Source organism: Eschrichtius robustus, chromosome 8 (assembly GCF_028021215.1).
Source record: "Eschrichtius robustus isolate mEscRob2 chromosome 8, mEscRob2.pri, whole genome shotgun sequence".
In the NCBI taxonomy this organism is placed as follows: Eukaryota; Metazoa; Chordata; class Mammalia; order Artiodactyla; family Eschrichtiidae; genus Eschrichtius; species Eschrichtius robustus.
In genome coordinates, this window is record NC_090831.1 from 57037338 (window position 1) to 57054874 (window position 17537).

A 17537-nucleotide genomic window follows, 5' to 3' on the forward strand; every position below is an offset into this window, starting at 1 on the left:
CCCACCCTACCAAGCACTCTAAAGCCTGACAAGCCAGATATTTCTTGGCACATATGTAATACATTTTACCGTGCTGCCAAGTGGTGAAATACCAGTACCAACCGCTGACTCAGGCAATTTTACAGGATTCACTCTTCCTGATTGTCTCCTCTTTGATTCCTTGGCCTTGTTTCAATTTCTCAGTCCAGCACTATAAAATAAGATTGCAGTTGAATGTTCTACTTTTTAAAAATCTTCAGATTTCTCCCTTGTGTGATACTGTCAAAATGTACTTCTCACCACCTCTAACACTACCTTTCTAGTTCAAGCTTTTATTTACAATTGCAATAGACTCCAACTGCTTCCATCCCTCAGTGGATTGTATCTGGAGTCAGCAGATTAGGAAATTGATTTTATTAAAATGTAAATCATATCATGTCACTTCTTTTCTCAAAGTCCCTCAATCTATCCACTTAGAATTAAATACAAAGTATTACCACAGTCAAGCAGGCCTAAATAATCTAGTCCCTGGCTACCCCTTCAACTTCATTTCCACCCACTTTCCCCCTAACTCACTAGGTGTTTAGCCATTCTAAAAACACTTAATACTCACTTCTTCCCTTTGTCTGCTATGCTTTTTCTCCAGTTCTTCTTTGAGTTCACATGCTCACTTTATTCAGGTATCTCTGATCGTGTGTCATGTACTGGACACTATCTAAACTACCCTTTTGTCACTTCATTCCCGTAACTTGACTTAATTTACTTCACTATTTGAAATTATGTCATATAATTATTTGTTGACTTGTTTGTTGTTTGAATCCCCCACGGGATGTAAGCTGTTTTAGGGCAGATATTCTGTCTTGTTTATGGGATATCTTCAGTAGCTAAACTAGTGTCTGGCATATAGTAAGCACTCCATAAATATTAGCCATTATTCATCTTCAATATTATCTCATGAATCAATATTACCTTGTCCTTTTGCCCAGAAAATGTTTCCAGAGTCTGAGTCCATACCTAGAGCCCCAAGTCAAGATCTGGTGTGAGGGTGAGGTTAAACTAATTAGAATAATTCAGAATGAAAATTAATTTAATCAAACTTCAAAAATTATTATGTAATATCTCTCTTCCTAACTCAAGGCCCTCATAATAAAGTTTGATCTACTTCTTTAAATCTTCTTCTGTTATAGACAATGCCATTGTGACTGTCCAGCCAATCAGTAAACCTATAATTTTTAGTTACTGTTGGGTATGTACAGAGTTCTGAACTAAGAACCATTCATAAGTTATCAAGGAAATGTAAAAGCTACTTTTATTACTCGAGATTTTTCTGATTGAAGATAACAGGAAGTGAAATTAAATAGTAATTTTATTGGTGTCTACGTGGCCTGAAAATGGAACAGAACTTTCGATCTTTCGTGTTTATTCCCAATAATTGGCATATTTGCTAAGAGAATATAGTGTTGACTGAGTAGAAAGGGTTTCCTTTGAAATCTCAGAAACTTTATGCTTACTCAGCACCTGCGGCATAATGATCTACTACAGTTATGGCCTATCAACCCTTTCATATTATTGGATTTTTCATATTCCCTTATCATTACTTAAGGGCAGAGGAGTATGCTTTTTTACAGCTTAAAGATTTCTGATTTTAAAAAAAGACCTGTTTAAAACTTGTAATTTATTCCCCTGGCTTCTTAAGCTGACAATATTTAACATAACTTCAATTTCCAAGCATTATCATTATTAACTTTAATTTCTAAATTAAAGTATCATAAAACGATGTTCTCTGGAGGTTTTGAGATTCATATGCATTTTCCCACCCATGTTAAGTGACCCCAGACTGCTGTGCTTTTTAGTTCCTGTTTCTTATTGTATGACTTTTCCTGATTAAAAATTAATACACGTTTTTGTTCCCAAATTGAAAAGTACAAAAAGCATAAGGGAGAAAATAATAAACAGCTAATAAACATTAGAGTACTAATAAAATGATTGTGTAATTCCTTACAGTGTTCTTTATATTCATACTTTTAAAGAAAACTAGGATTGTTTTGTTTATTTATATGATTTTTAAAGTATAGTTTCAAATCGTATTTATAGCTAGAAAATATATGATTTTAATATAATTTTAACACTATGAATTATTCTATCTTATAACTTTACAATTCTTTATTTCACTGTTAGACTTTATGTGGAATATTGGGCTGATTTTAACTTTTTTCCTACAATAATACTGTTGTTAACATTCTTATATGTAAATCCTTTTGATCATCAATGAGTATTTTATTAGAGTAAAGTGCAAAGGTTATTACTGAGTCAAAGTGTATAAGCGTTTTCAATACTCAATATGTATTGCTAAATATCTTTTTAAAATATCGTACCCATTTATATTTCCACAGTATTTATGAGAATAACCATTTAACTTTACTCCAGTAACAATAATTATTACTTTAAAATAATTTTTTGCCAGTCCAATAGGAGAGTTAACGACCAGCTGCACATTTTGTTTGCTCCTGAGTCTAAACATTTTTTGACGTGTTAACTGGCCATTTGTAATATTTTGTTTGGGTGTGAAAATTGCCTACTCATACACTGTGACCTTTTAAATCAGGTTGTTTTCTTTTTGTTTGAAATAGTTATTTATATGTGAAGACTAAAACTTTATCATAAATGTTTCACATTTTTTCCAAGTATTTATTTTAATTTTATCTAAATGAATCAGTGAAGGAAGCAAGGAGAGGCAGTCACCATGCTGATCTGATTTTTTGTGATTAAATATAACTAGCTGAAGAAGTTGAAGTGGATAGTCTTAGAAAAATAACATCGTTATCTCTCAGTTTTTCATCAATTCTTTTTTCTTTAATTTTTCACATATTTGTTAAACAAGTATTTATTAAGTATTTGTTCAGTAAGTTTACAAGTTAGTGTCAACTCAAAAAGCAGGAAACAAGCACTGACATAGTAAAATATACACCCAAATCTCTAGAATACATAAGATGAGGCACTGACCAGACACACTAGTTGTAAGATAGCTGGACTGGACAGGATTCTCTTAAAACCAAAATTGTGATTATAACTACAAATTCCTCATTTGGGGGAAAATAAAAAGATAAAAACTATTAAGTCTTGTGCCTGCCCAGGAACTACTCAGCCGTGTATTTTGAGGGAAATAGGAAAAGCTAAAAGCGGGGGCATATACATGATGATAAACCTTTGAGTGACAGGAATCTGGAAATATAGAGGCAGAAAAGCAAGAGGCATAAATGAGCAGAGGCTTGTTAAAAATGCCAAAGACAGTAAAAATGACATTTTTAGAAATGTTCAGAACAAGAAGAATGAGGCCAGAATAGGCCCACTGCTTGGGGGGAATATGACATACATAATTCTGGAAGGAACAGCTAAAGCATGGGATGACAAAAAGAAGATTCAAAAAGATCTCTACAGGAAAGCATGAAGGGCCGAAGCTAACAAGATGAAATTAGATAGTGATAAATAAATCAACCTGTCCTTACGTTAAAAAAAAAATCAACTGAACAAGTGCAAGATTGGGGAAACAGGACGGTCTACAGGAAAAATACTCTGGGTTTTTCATTGATTGAAAACTCAATATGAATTTGTCATTCAGAGTGCAGCCAAAAATGGCCACAATCATTATAGAGCACATTTACAAAAATACAGAATTACAGAGATAATTATGCTGCAGTACTTGGCCCTTATCAGAACACACCTGTTACACTTTACACAGCTATAAATGTTTTTACTTTAGAGAAACAGGAGCAAGTCAAGACTCACTACTATCAATGACTTGGACCATTTTGAATGATCTTTAAGAGACTCAGAAATTTCTCCTGTAAATGTTGAACATGACACAAGGCATGAAAATTGTAAACTATTTGAACGACTGTGATAACAAAAATAGGTTTTACTTGTTCTCTGTTGCTCCAGAAGATAGAACTGAGTGCAGTGGATGGAATTCACAAAAAATCTAGATGTTGGTCTAATATTCAGACTTTTTTTTAACGCATTGTGTTCCTAGTCACTGGAAGAGTTGAAGAAGAGGTCAGGAATATGGTAGAAAGGATTTAAATATAGGATGAAATCTAACAAGAGGGATTTTCGTGACCCTATCAACTCTACCATTCTATGCTAACCTACTTTTCATATTTGTTAATGTAACCTAATAGCTTTTTCTCATCAGTTAATCTGTTTCTAAAATAATTATATAAATAGTTGCTCAGTTAATAAATGCATAACAAAATGAGTATTAAATATCTTAGCACTCATTTTTTAAAGTGTTTAAGAGAGTATCAGAAATCAGAAATAGGTGTGAAAACTGTCTCTTTCTGGCAGCAAAAATCTGAGCAGAACACTGCATTTCACTGAACCTCAATAGTCAAGCAGCTGGTTCTTTTTAAGGTAAAAAGCAAGTCTCAGCAGAAATTATCCCTGGTTTATTGATTAGGACAGTTGATGGATAGTTTTGTTTATTTCTTCTACATACTTGCTGATTTTTTTCTCTAGTTGTTCTAGCAGATGGGTATTTAAAATCTCCAAATAGAGTGGAATTTTCCATTTCTCTTTTAAATTCTATCAATTTGCCTCATATGTTTTTACATTTTCTTTTTGGGATTTTTTACATTTATGATCGTTATGCCTTTGTATTAGTTAGTTTATTGCTCTGTAAAAAAAAATTATGCCAGAATTTAGTGGCTTGAAACAACATTTATTATCTCACAGTTCTGGAAGTTGGAAATCTGAGTGCATCTTAGGTGGGTCCTCTCTTGCAGTCATGGTGTTGGCTAGGTATTCAGTCATCTCAAGGCTTCCATGGTCAAGGATCTGCTTCCAAACTCACTCATGTTGTTGGCAGGATTCAGTCCCTCCTCCTGTTGTTGGACCAAGAGTGTTAATTCCTCATTGACCATTGCTCTGAGGCTGCCCTCAATTCTTTGTCTGTGGGCCTCCTAACATATTAGCATATTACCATCAGAGAAGGCAATAGAGATGACCATAAGATGGTAGTCAGAGTCTTTTGTAACCTAGCTACAGAGGTGACATCCATCACTTTTATCAAATTCTGTTAGTTAGAAGTAAGTCACTAGGTCTAGTCCACATTCAAGGGGAGGGAATTATACAAGGGTTTGAGTACCAGTAGGCAGAAATCATTGTGAGACATTGTCATAAGATAACTACCACAATTTATTTGTTAACTTAAATTTTTATCCTTTTATTATGTCCATTCCTATCCCTGGTAATAATTTTGTTATGAAGTATATTTTATCTTTTATTAATATAGCCACTGTTTGCATGGAATATCTTTTTCCTTCCATTCACTTTCTATCTAACTTTTTTTCCTTTAAAGTGTATATCTTGTGTACAATATATGATTGTTTTGTTTTCCTTCTATTGTTTCTGATAATCTCTGCCTTTTAGTTGTAATTTTTATTTCATTAATGTTTAATACAGTTTTTTAATATCATTGAATACTGTTGTGCCATTTTATTTTTTGATTTCTACTTGTCTCCTCTATGTTTGTTCCTGTGTTTCTCCTTTCCTGCCTTTTATTTGGATTCTAAAATATTTTTTAGAATTGAATTTAAGTTTCCTATTTTACTTCTTGGCTATATTTCTGTGCTTAGTTATATATTTTGCATTTCCTTTTGGTTACATCAAGAATTACAATACATCCTTAACTTGTCATAATACACTCAGAGTCAATTATGTACTACTTCATTTAAATATGAAAATCTTGTAAACATAAAGAATCATAGTTCCCACCCTTTTCATTATAATTTATTGTATATAACAATCTACATACATCATAAACCCCACAAGACAATGTTATGATTTTGCTTTAAACAGTTAAATGGCTTATAAAGATATAAAGAGGAAAAAGTCAAAAAGAAAAAAGTAACCTTTGTATTGAACCAGATATTGACTATTTCTGATGTTCTTTATTCCTTTCTTAGGATCTGAGTATCATTTTCCTCACTTTGAAGAACTTGTGATTTCTTACATTTCAGGGCTGAAGGACATGGATTTTTAGTCTTCTTTTATCTGAAAATATTTTTATTTTGCCTTTATTTTAAAGGACATTTTAGCTGTATATAGAATTCTGTTTTTGTTCTTTTGTTGTTTTTTCTTATTTAAGCACTTAAAATAAGTTATTCCACTGTCTTCTGGTTTCCGTGGTTTCTGATGAGAAGTCATTGGTGATGACACATATGCCACTTTTCTCTTTTTGCTTTTAAGAGATGCTCTTTATCTTTAGATTTCAACAATTTGACTTGGCCTTGTGCTTTGTTGTTAGCCTCTTTATATTTTCTCTGCTTGGTGTTGATTTAGAAACTCAAATATGTGAATTTCTCCCTTTCATAGATTTGTGAAATGTTAGCCATTATATTCTGAAATATTTTTCTGTCCAGTCCTCTTTCCCTTTCTTCTTCTATTCCACTTGTACCTATCTTTGACCATTTGATATCATTTAAGATGTTCCTGCACCACCACTCATTTTAAAAACATTTATATTGTTTACTATAATTATTATTTATCTATATTTAAATTAGCCTATGCTGTCATGTTCATTGAACTAAGTCCTTGCAGTTTTATTTCAAAATTGTATTTTTTACTTCTAGAATTTCGATTTTAAACTGATTTTATCTTTGTTAAAACTTCCCATTTCTCTACTAAAATATTCATTTGTTGAAAAAAATGTTCTCTTTTAGATCATTGGGGATAATTGTAAGTACCGTCTTAAAATCCTAATCGGTTAGTTCCAACATCTGATTTATTTTCTGGTCAGACTTGCTTGATTTTTTCTCTCTCATGAGAGAAAATGTATTTTATTTTTTGGTTCTTCATATGTTGGATAATTTTTTATTACATCTAGGATATTAGGAATATTAAGTTGTAAAGAGTCTGGATTCTGTTATTTTTCTTTAGTAAGCATTATATCCTTTGTTTCAGCTGTTAATTTTTTGGGCTGTGCTGGAACTGTAAACTCTGTTTCTTGCACAGCAGCTCTGGTTTCTGTGCATATTTTTAGTCTGTTTGAGACAAAAACCGAAAAAAACTTTTGTTCACAGTTACCCATCTATGTACCATTATGATGCTCAGAATTTCTTTGTGTAGATCCAAGTTTCCCTCTGATATATTTTAATTCTGTTTGAAGAATATTTCTTTTAATATTTCTTAAAGTGAAGATCTCATGTCTTCACTTAGTAAATTTACTAAGTAAATTGTCTCAGCTTTTGTTGGTCTGATGGATCTGTTTCCTTTACATTTTTCAAGGTATTTTTGCTGGGAATATAATTCTAGATTAATAGGTTTTTCTGATTCTTTTTAAGTTTCAGTAATTTAAATTGTCATTCACTTGTCCTCTGGATTGAATAACTTTAGATGGGAAGTTTGGAATTCTTGCCTCTTTTCCTCTACACATAATGCATCCTTTTTCCTCTGGCTGCTTTTAATTTTTAATCCTTATCACTGTTTTCCAGCAATTTGATTGTGGTATGCCTTGTTGTGTTTATTCTGTTTGTATTTTACTGAACCTCTTGGATATGTGGGTTCGTAATTTTCACCAAACCTGGGAAATAATTGGTCATTTTTACTTAAAATATTTTCACATACCTATTCTTCTAGAATTTATATTATGTCCATATATCATTTCGTAATTGTTCTACAGTAATTGAGTCTCTCTTAATTTTTTTTCAGTCTTTTTTTTTTCCTCTGTGATTTAATTTGTATTGAGATTTTTCTCTGTGTAATTTAATTTCTGTTGTTGTATCAATGTTCACTAATTTTTTCTTCTTTGGTGTCTAATCTAATAAATCAGTGCACTATTTTTCATTTCAGATATATAATTTTTCATCTATAGGAATTATATTTTGTTTTTTGCTACAACTTCAGTTTATGTCTTTATTACATTAATGTTTTTTCTCTTCATCTTTGAACGTATTTCTAATACTTATAATAGAAGTCTTCAAGTGTTAACAAATTCCATCATCTCTGAAATCCTGGTTATGGATCACATTTTCCTGGTTGTTCATATTTCAGGTATTAATTAGTATAGATTGTGAGTGTTACATTGTTGAATGATAGTTTTTGTCATTTTATTTAAGATGTGTTAGACTTTGTAAGTTACTTACCAAACAGATTGACACTTTAGAAGCCTGTTTTAAAGCATTTTTATGCCAGATATAGAGTTGCCTTTATGCATAGTTTAGCCCCACTGCTTATGTGTGCTCTACCTGTTTTCTCCACCAAAGGCTGAGTATTCAACAAGAACTCTCACTGGCTATTGTGAACCTGAAAAATTTCCCAGACATCTTGTAAGCTTCAGATGTTAGTTCTCTGGTCATTCCATTTCTAGCCTTGTGTAGTTGCACCCCCTGATTTTGCGGCTTAGATTTAACAAGAGACTCAAGGGAGCCCTGTGGAGATTTATGGATCTCTTTCTCTATTAAACACCCTCCTCTCTAGTACTCTGTCCTGAAAATACTGGGTACCTCAGCCTCCAAGAATTCTGCAGTTTGTCCCATGAATTCTGTTAAGACTACTGTGCTCTGCTTGGTACCCCTCTTGTAACACAGCTTGTTAGATGCCTATAGTCAAAAGACCAGGAGAGAAAACCTTGCTTGTTTCTCTTCTCGCAGGGATTAAAGTTCTGCTCTGCCTGTCGTATGGTATCCTAACACTGTTTATTTGAATATATTGTATATAGTAGGAGAGTAAATCCAGCCCCAATTACTCCATAAAGGCTAGAAGTGCAAATAATCACACTCTTTATTAAAAAATAGATGTCAGTATAAAATACATAATTTGGGTTTTTTACACGCTTAAGTCATTAATAATCAAAAGATATTTCAGACATAAATGGAAAATTGTGATAAATACAATACTGAGTACTATACTTATTCTAATTAATTTTCATAAGCACTGATGTTACTATTAGATAATGACTTCTAAGCTATATTATCACTAGAAGACAAAAAAGGCAAAAGATAAATTCAGGATTAATTATCTCTTCTTCTTAAGCTTTAAATAAGGAAAAAAAGGTCCTCACAATGTTATTTCCTTTTTTCTTTTTTTAGCAGAATTACTTTATAAAGTCCTAGCTAAGTCTTAGGTATCATCATTTCTAGACACACTGACAAGAGTATTGAAATATTAAATAGACTTGTAGCACTTAAAAACTGCTATATGATTTATAATAATTTTGTGATTTTTATTTGTCTTCATCTTCTATACTACACTGGTCATTCAGTGCAGTTCCTAAGATCACCGTACAAATTTAGTTTATAATAGCTTGAACAATTTAAATCAATTCTCAAAATTAATCAGTTTAAAATTTTGACCTTTTCATTTACTAACCTTGTATTAGTGACTGAATTGATTATTTCACCAACTTACTTGACTATATTGAGACAGGTGGTATTTGTTTACCAGCTCCTGGATTTTCCTTTTTCCATGTATTAAAATTTCTATATATGGCATAGGGAATATAGTCAATAATATTTTAATAACTTTGTATGGTGAAAGATGATTACTAGACTTATTGTGGTGATCAATTCATAATGTAGATAAATATCAAATCACTATGTTGTATACCTGAAACAAATATAATATTGTACGTTGACTATACTTTAATAAAAAAATTCTATAGATCTTATTTGGGTAAATGGATGTATGAAGATCTCAGAACCCTTAGATACATATTGGCAGAACTTAGGTCCGTAAAGAGAGCAATTACAGAGGATTTTCTTCTGATTCGCTAGTAAGTTTAATAAAAATTATTTTGAGATTACCTATACATTCATATTCACTGTATCCTACATAAGCCAGCAGGTGGCAAACTTGAGATTTTTTATACTATTGCTCCTATTGAGGAAGTACAAGTATTGAACCATATATCTGTCAATGGATCTTATGAATAGCTTTTTTGTTGTACTGTAACATAAGAAAAATTAAACCCTCTAATTGTAGAGCCACTGGTGTTTAGATACCAATGTATCAATACTTTATTTGTGTTTCTCTTGATTTATTGTTTTATCCTGTAATTCTTTCTCTAACAAATAATTTTGAGAGATAGAGGATGCCAATTGAGCCCCCCCCCCTTTTTTTTGTCATGATTTCCATGATTAAGAATAAAATTTAGTGTTGCTGTATTTAATTGGGAGTGGGGATCTTTCCATCATTTAAAAGAGCATGGAAAATATACTTTGTCTCCCAGAACAAGTAATGTAAGATATTTTTGAAAGTCCTAACAACATTGATCTTCATGTTGTTAAATACAAACAGTAACTTGTTCATGGTAATGATTGTTTTTATTTTATTCCTATAAATATTTCTGTTTTGGTGTGACTCATTGGTAGTCATTTATAAGTGAGGATGGATTTAATTTCTTAATATTTTAAATTTTTATTGGAATATAGTTGATTTACAACATTTTGTCAGTTTCAGGTGTACAGCAAAGTGAATCAGTTATATGTATACCTGTATTCACTCTTTTTTAGATTCTTCTAGTATTGAGTAGAGTTCCCTGTGCTATACATTAGGTCCTTATTAGTTATCTATTTTATATATAGTATTGTGTATATGTCAATCCCAACCTTCCAATTTATCCCTCCCTCTCCCCACCCCCTGGTAACCATAAGTTTGTTTTCTACATCTGTAAATCTATTTCTGTTTTGGAGATAAGTTCATTTGTATCCTTTTGTTAGATTCCACATATCAGTGATATCATACATGTATATTTGTTTTTCAAAAAATGAAGACTGGTTATAGTCAAGCATATGATTAGGCCTTGGGTTTATAAGAAAACACATTTCTAGCCATTGCATTCAGAGATGAAAATTCAATCATAATTTACTCATTTCTTTCTCTCTGGGAAATTCATCCATTGTTAACACTACCTCTAAAAATTAATTTTCCATCCTGTAAGTTACACTCCTTTTTATACGGCTGCATTAAGCAGTCTACTTGAACACTTACTATAACTTTCTCTTCCAATGGGGAAGAATATAAAAAGAAAAAAAAAGGAAAACAGTGACTAAAGACAAACAAAAAGTTAGGCAACATAGTTACTCCATTATTTCTACATATAAATTGGATCATTTAAATGACTTTTACAAGATTTAAATAAAATGAACTATCCTTTATTAAAGCCAAAAACTATATGAAGGATTCTAAAGATTGGCTGTTTGGTGGACTAAGTTTTCAAGAAGTGGAAGGTGAATTCACTAATTATTGAAAATAAATGTTTGAGTTTTTCTCCAAATATCTCAGTAGCTGAAGACTCTTTAAGACTTATTAAGACTCTAATAATTCATAATTCTTCCTTCCTTGCCTTTTTTTAAGGGAAGAAGACTCAATTTTTCTAAAATGTGGAATATAAATACATCAAAAGGAAAAGAAATTATACTGTACATTTGAAGTTAAACTCTGAAAGAAGCTCTGAAACTTAAGAAAACTAAAATGGGCACTTATGATATAGATTGTATATTATTCCACTTTAGTGTTCTCAGCACTGGGGCCTTAAAAAAAAAAAAAAAAAAAAAAGAAGCTTCTAATCAGAGGAAACTGCCCTGCTCTAGTCAGCATGCATTCAGAGGTCAAGATGCCCTGGTCTTGTGCAATGTGTTCTAACTCAATCCTCCTTTCTTCTATTTTCCTTCAATCCATCTCCAGGTTCCCCAGAAACCAGTTTTTGAGAAAGGTGACCCATAAACATCTTCTCATCCTCCCCACTCCCTGGATCTTCGTGGTGGAAGACCTTGGGATTTTTCATGAAGTAAAATCAGGGACGTGAAACTGGGCCCAGACTCAGTGATACCCAGACTTCTAGAGTCCCACGTGCATCAGACTACAACACAAAAATACCTGAGCCATAGTTGGCCCTTGCTCTAAGGATTCTGACGAGGTCAAACTGTCATAAACAGTTGTGCAGTGAGCCAGATTTTTGTGTTTAATAATTCCCCTTCCAATGTAGTACTTAAATATACACATCTCTTGAATATGAGTGAGAACACGCAGTCCCAGGCATGTGGTCTGCTGATGCTACTACCCCAGAACGCGTAGCTGCGCTGCTAGGAGAGAGCTGGGGAGGAACCGCGGCCACTTCCCCCGCAGGGGTGAGGCCCCAGCCAATTGCATCTTCCCAACCTTCGGACATGGAAGGTGACAGGTTGTGACAGCAGGGAGTGGCCAACTCCTTAAAGCAGGCTTGAGTGTAACTCTTCTTGAGAGAGGAGTTCCTTGATGAGTGTCCTTTGGAGTCCTAGTGAATTTAGGAGTCTGTATTTTCTCCATCCCCTGTGCTCGCTCTCTGCCTTTCTTTACACGCTGTGCTCCCACATCACCCCGTGTACACGCAGAAGAAAGTTTTATACAGAATGAGCCCCGTGTTGACGTAGGCATCACCTCCCCTCCCATCTGGACAGAAGCCCAGAAGGGAGCGAGAGGGGGGTTGGGGGAATGCGGAGGTAGGGATCGCTTGGATCCCTGTGGTAAGCGTCCCGAGGCGGGGCCGATCAAGGGCCAGACAAGAGTATTGGTTCTGGACCCACAAATAGATCAAGCTTTTCCCTCCTCCATCACCCTCTTAAATCCCAATGAGGTCACTGCAATGAGAGAGAATCCGATCAAGAGAGAAGGGGAGGAAGAGGACGACGACGAGGGAGAAGAAACCCAGACGGAAAAAGGCCATCAGACAAGGTCGCTTTTTCTGGCGACACAGTAGCTGTGAGGAGTGTGGTGCTGAATATCATCTGCCCGCTCAGCCTGGGGACCAAGGGACTCGTAGAAGCACTTTGTGTTACCACGAAAACAAAGGAAAGGAGACGAGAGGGAGGGAGAAGCTCTGAGCAGTTCCGCCTTGGATCTGGGGAAGCAACGCTCATCTACTTGGCAAGGAAAGAAAGGGGAGCCTGAAAGGGTTTGGGAGGCTGAGGAGGGAACGGGATTTCCCTGCGGAGACTTGGGACGCGGCAGAACTCTGGACAGCGCCTCCCGAGCCGGATTGCAGGCTCGGGGCTCCGGAGCTCCGTGGCTCCCCCAGGGTTCCAGCTCCTTATTGAAAGCCCTTTCTCCCGGTGTGCTCTCCTCTCCTGGACTCCGACCACCGAACCGAACCGGGAAAATCCTTCTACGATCCCTGTCTGAACGTGCCAGGGGGTGGAGCGACTCTGCCTCTGACCCGGTCAGGGAAGAGGGTCTCCAGTTCTGGAAATCCAGTCCTTGTGGATAATGCTTCGCTGGTGAAGAAAGAAAAGTTTTGGGGTCTGGTAGGGGGCAGAAGGGGTAAGGAGGATAGCGGAAGAAAGAAGGTGGATGGTTGGCTTCCCTCTCTGATCTGGAAGGAATGATGACCGAGGAAGGATGTGCACCAGCGGCCAGATTATTGGGAGCCTCTTGGTTCTCTCTGTGCTGGAGATAGGGCTGGGGGTGTCCAGCGTGGCCGTAGGAGCGGTCAGCTTCAGCCTGGCCCTCCGAGAGCACAAGCCGCAGCTTGGAGACTCGTCCCCGGTATGGAGCGGGGTGTGTGTACGTTGAGCCATTTCACTCTCTCTTTACCTCTTTACGGTGACGGTCAGTGTGCGTGCGTTAGTCACTCCCTCCCTGGGGAAGGAAATTATAAATCTCCTCTAGGCTTGCATGTAGGTTCATGTTGGCAGGCTATACTTCTTTATGTTGTCCTTTATTTATTAGTGTGTTTTGTTTTTTTTATTTTCTTAACTTGACTTGATACCAAATTAAATGGCTTTGTTTAAAGTTGGGGGGAGGGCAGTTTCCACTGGCTGAATCTGCAAAAGCCTGCGGAGTGGTGCTGATTAGGGGCATTACACCTGTCAAGGGCAGACTCACTTAGCTTAGTTTCTTTTACAAGGAAAATCCAAAGGAATGTGTCATTTCGTTTTCTTATACCAGGAACAAGCAAGGATAGAATTGTGCATTTATTTCTGGGTAACACTGCCCAAAGTACACTAAAGGCAACACCGGTATCACAAAGAGAGAAATGGGGTGTGAGTGTGAAAGGAGCATTTTATCCCAGAAAACACTGCTCTTAACTTTCCCTTGTTAGCGTCTATAGAACTCCTTTGTAAGTTCTAGGCAATAAGTTAAACAACAGATTATGATATGTAACACTCTAATTAAAGAATAACTCAGCTTAAAGAGTACCTAATGCTCAGAGAAAATGTCATAATTTTCTCTAGGTCAGAGGGCAGACCCAGTGAGCTTCTTGTTTATCTTGTGAATCTCCAGGAAAGCTTTGGAGACCCATTCCTTCCACCAAGGATCAATAAAATAACTCAACACTATTCCTAGTGTGAGCCTAATTGTGAAAACCAGCTTTTCTTCTCCTTTAAGTTATATAGCTGCTATATCCATATCCTTCTGGGTCTCTGGCTCGATTCTATTTTTCTCAGATAATTTAATAGGATGTTATTCTGTCACAGATAATCAGTGAGTATAATTAACAATCATGGCTTAGTCATGCTCTAGGTCACTGAGGAAAAAATTATTTAGAGTTCAAGAATAATTCTGAAGCAATTTATTTTTGAGAGAAGTTCTAGCATTCTTAAAACTGGCATACTTGTACTTTAGAAAATTAGTTTTTATATTTTAACTTTTCAGAGTGAAGTGTTTTTAAATTGCAGAAGTTAAAAAAAAAAAAGAAAAGTATTGTTCAATTCTAACATTGAATTTTTCTAGGAATCCTTGTTCTGAATTCAATAAGTTACCACTAACCTCAAATAATTACCTTTTTCTTTATTATGTAATTTTATCAATGTATATTTTAAATTTAAGTATGAAAGACTAAAAGGCAAATCTTCAACCTAGTAATTTTACATCTTATATGTAGTAGTGATTATTTTGAGATTTGTAGTATTATTTATTGTTATTATTATTTAAATAGAAACTGTTAGACTTTAAAACTTCTATCAGACAGTTGTCAAAATTAACTGTCAAAATTAACTGTAATGTCAACATTTAAATCTCGGGAGGAAAATGTGATCTTTTGGTGGCTTATGAGGAAGAAGCCTCAAATACTCTTCAAATCAATTCCCCTATGAAATTCAAGAAACTGAGTAAATAAATGTAGGTTATCTCTAAGTAGCATTAAAGTATCCAGTTTACCTTCAAGAATAAAAAAAGTGGTTACATTTGCTTAGTGTCAAGTAAGAAAAATAATTAAATGATTTTTTTCTTTCTTTCCCAACTATTTACTATTATCTAGGTGAGTCGACATATGTGTATGTACAGAAAATGAAAATTCTGAAGCAGCTCAGTGAAAAGCAAATAAAATAATTATACAGTCATTATCATAAAGAATTATTTCCAGCTTTAACATTTTGTTTCCTTAGAGTAACCAAAATTCACCTAGGATTCTCAAATAATAGTTTCAAATTCTATTGTCTGATTCAGTTTAAAAAAAAAAATCCATATGATTGAATGAATGGATTTAAAACTTGAGTGCCCAAAGAGTTGGTCACTTTTATAAACTCAACATAAAAAATCAAATTTGTGAAGATATAAATATCCAAATTTGATCTTTGTTTATCACATTATAGGCATGCTAAATTGATTTTTGAAATAATTTTTCAGAGGTCATTTGTGATACAGTCTGAATTATCTCTTAATTCTGGCAATGATGAATTCATATAACCAATATTTATAGAGGGCTTACCATACGCAAGGTGTTTTTTACTATTTAACACAAAGCCTATTAAGGTGAATCAGAATGCCTAGCAGAGGAAACAAGATGGGTATGTCGCCAACTATTAGTAGTGAGAAATTAGTTTGACTTCAGGGAGTTACAGGAGTAGATAAAGGGGAGAGAGGAAATACCCATGGGAGAACTATTATTTTTCTCTTGATCTTTAAAGTTTATTGAAACTTGGAATTAATGTATCACAGTGTTAAGTAATGTGTCACAGTATGAAATCTGGAGTTTGCCTGGGTACAAATCCCAGCTCAGCCATTAGCCATTTACTATCCGGATGACTAGCCAAAGTTTCCTCATACTCTGTAAAATAGGGTTGCTAGAAGTCGCAAATGAAATAATGCTCTTAGTAAAATGCATGGTATGTACTAAGCACTGAATAAATGCAAACAGCTAGTACTGGGTGCATAGACTAACAGTGAAGGGCATGAAAAAGAGAACTTTTAGGCAGCAAGGATGAAGACAAAAAACTGGGACAGGATGGGTTGTGTTTCAGGTAGAATAGGCTCTTCTATTTTTCTGGGGCTTAGGTGTGTGAGGGAGAGATAAGGATGGAAAGAGTGGAAGGGACCAGACCATGGGAGGCTGTGTGCCAGTCTAAGGCAATAGATTTATTTCCTCACAGTTTTAATATAATAATAATAATAATAATAATAATAATAATAATAACACCAATTCTTAGTTCCCAAAGAGACTGCAGGAATATGCAGCAGAAAACTAGATTGAAAACTACTAATCTCTTTGGTATTTGGTGAATTAAAAATCTGTGTTATTTATAAACAGTGGATGGGATTTTATATTAATTAACCTTTCAGGTCATAGTGTATAATCAGAGTGTGTTTTGATTGGTGCCATGAAGTTTTATTCAACGCATAAATATCGTTATTGCCAGATTTTGAATTAAATTTTAGAAGCCAATGGAAATAAAAACTGCACTATGAAGGGATTACTTATTATAATGGACCTCAACATCATAAGCTTTTTCTAGGTCAAATGCACTAAGAGTTCAGGCAACTATTTGATTATTTGGACTTAAATTATTATTGGATATTTTTGGATTGTTGGAAAAATTATTGGACCAAATATTTTAAGTGGCTTAAAAAAAGAAAAAGGGCTTAAAATCCACAAGGTGGATGCTTATACAGACTGTCTCCGGTCACTATTTCACAATCAGGCAAAGGGTACATCCTGGGACCAGGCTAAAAGATGTGGGCAATTAGAAGGAACAATTACTTAACTATAATTTCATAGTGAAAGAAAGCTATAAATGCCTTATAGGATTTTGGCTGCCTCCTGATTCTTTGTTACAGTTTATATAGACACCTCATTGAGAGCATGAAAGAATACATTATTACTAGATAACAATAAATGAACCATTGAGTAAACTGCTTTAGAAAAGAGATAGGCATGGTGAAATATAATTGATGTGTAAGGTATATTGACAGGGAGTTAAATAGACAGGGCTATGTTTCCAAGCTGCTGTGGGATAGTCATTTTTCTCAGTCTCATTTTTCCAGTGAATCATCATTTTTCCAGTGAATCATCTATAATGGAAGTGGATTATATTTAGTGGTACACAGATCCAAGAGAATTTTATTTTGTTGCTCTAAGTTGGTACTTGAAAAATCTAAAGATTCAAATGGTGGTGTCCAGAGAAGCATCTGATACTGAGTTTTATTTGATACATACCATGCTGAATTCCATCCATCTATATCTGATATTCATTCTATAAATTATATTAAAATAACTTTTCTTAGGCTCCTTACCCCACATGTAAAATAGTCTTTTAAAATATTCAAAGTTTTTCTGATCAAAATCATATAAAGTTTGAGTGATTTTT

The 17537-nt window shown here is 34.5% G+C and overlaps 1 protein-coding gene across 6 annotated transcripts in view; it reads left to right on the forward strand.

Annotated features, from left to right (window-relative positions):
• Positions 1-17537, forward strand: part of TMEM196 (transmembrane protein 196) — a 265704-nt gene that overhangs the window by 201332 nt on the left and 46835 nt on the right. The window contains exon 1 of one of the 6 annotated variants that reach the window (XM_068550528.1): positions 13351-13515. The exons of 4 other annotated variants lie outside the window; for them this stretch is intronic. In XM_068550528.1, coding sequence (XP_068406629.1) covers positions 13351-13515 — 165 coding nt within the window. Of the gene's footprint in view, positions 1-13350; positions 13516-17537 lie in introns of those variants that run through there. One more of the 6 variants, XM_068550527.1, reaches the window with a different exon arrangement.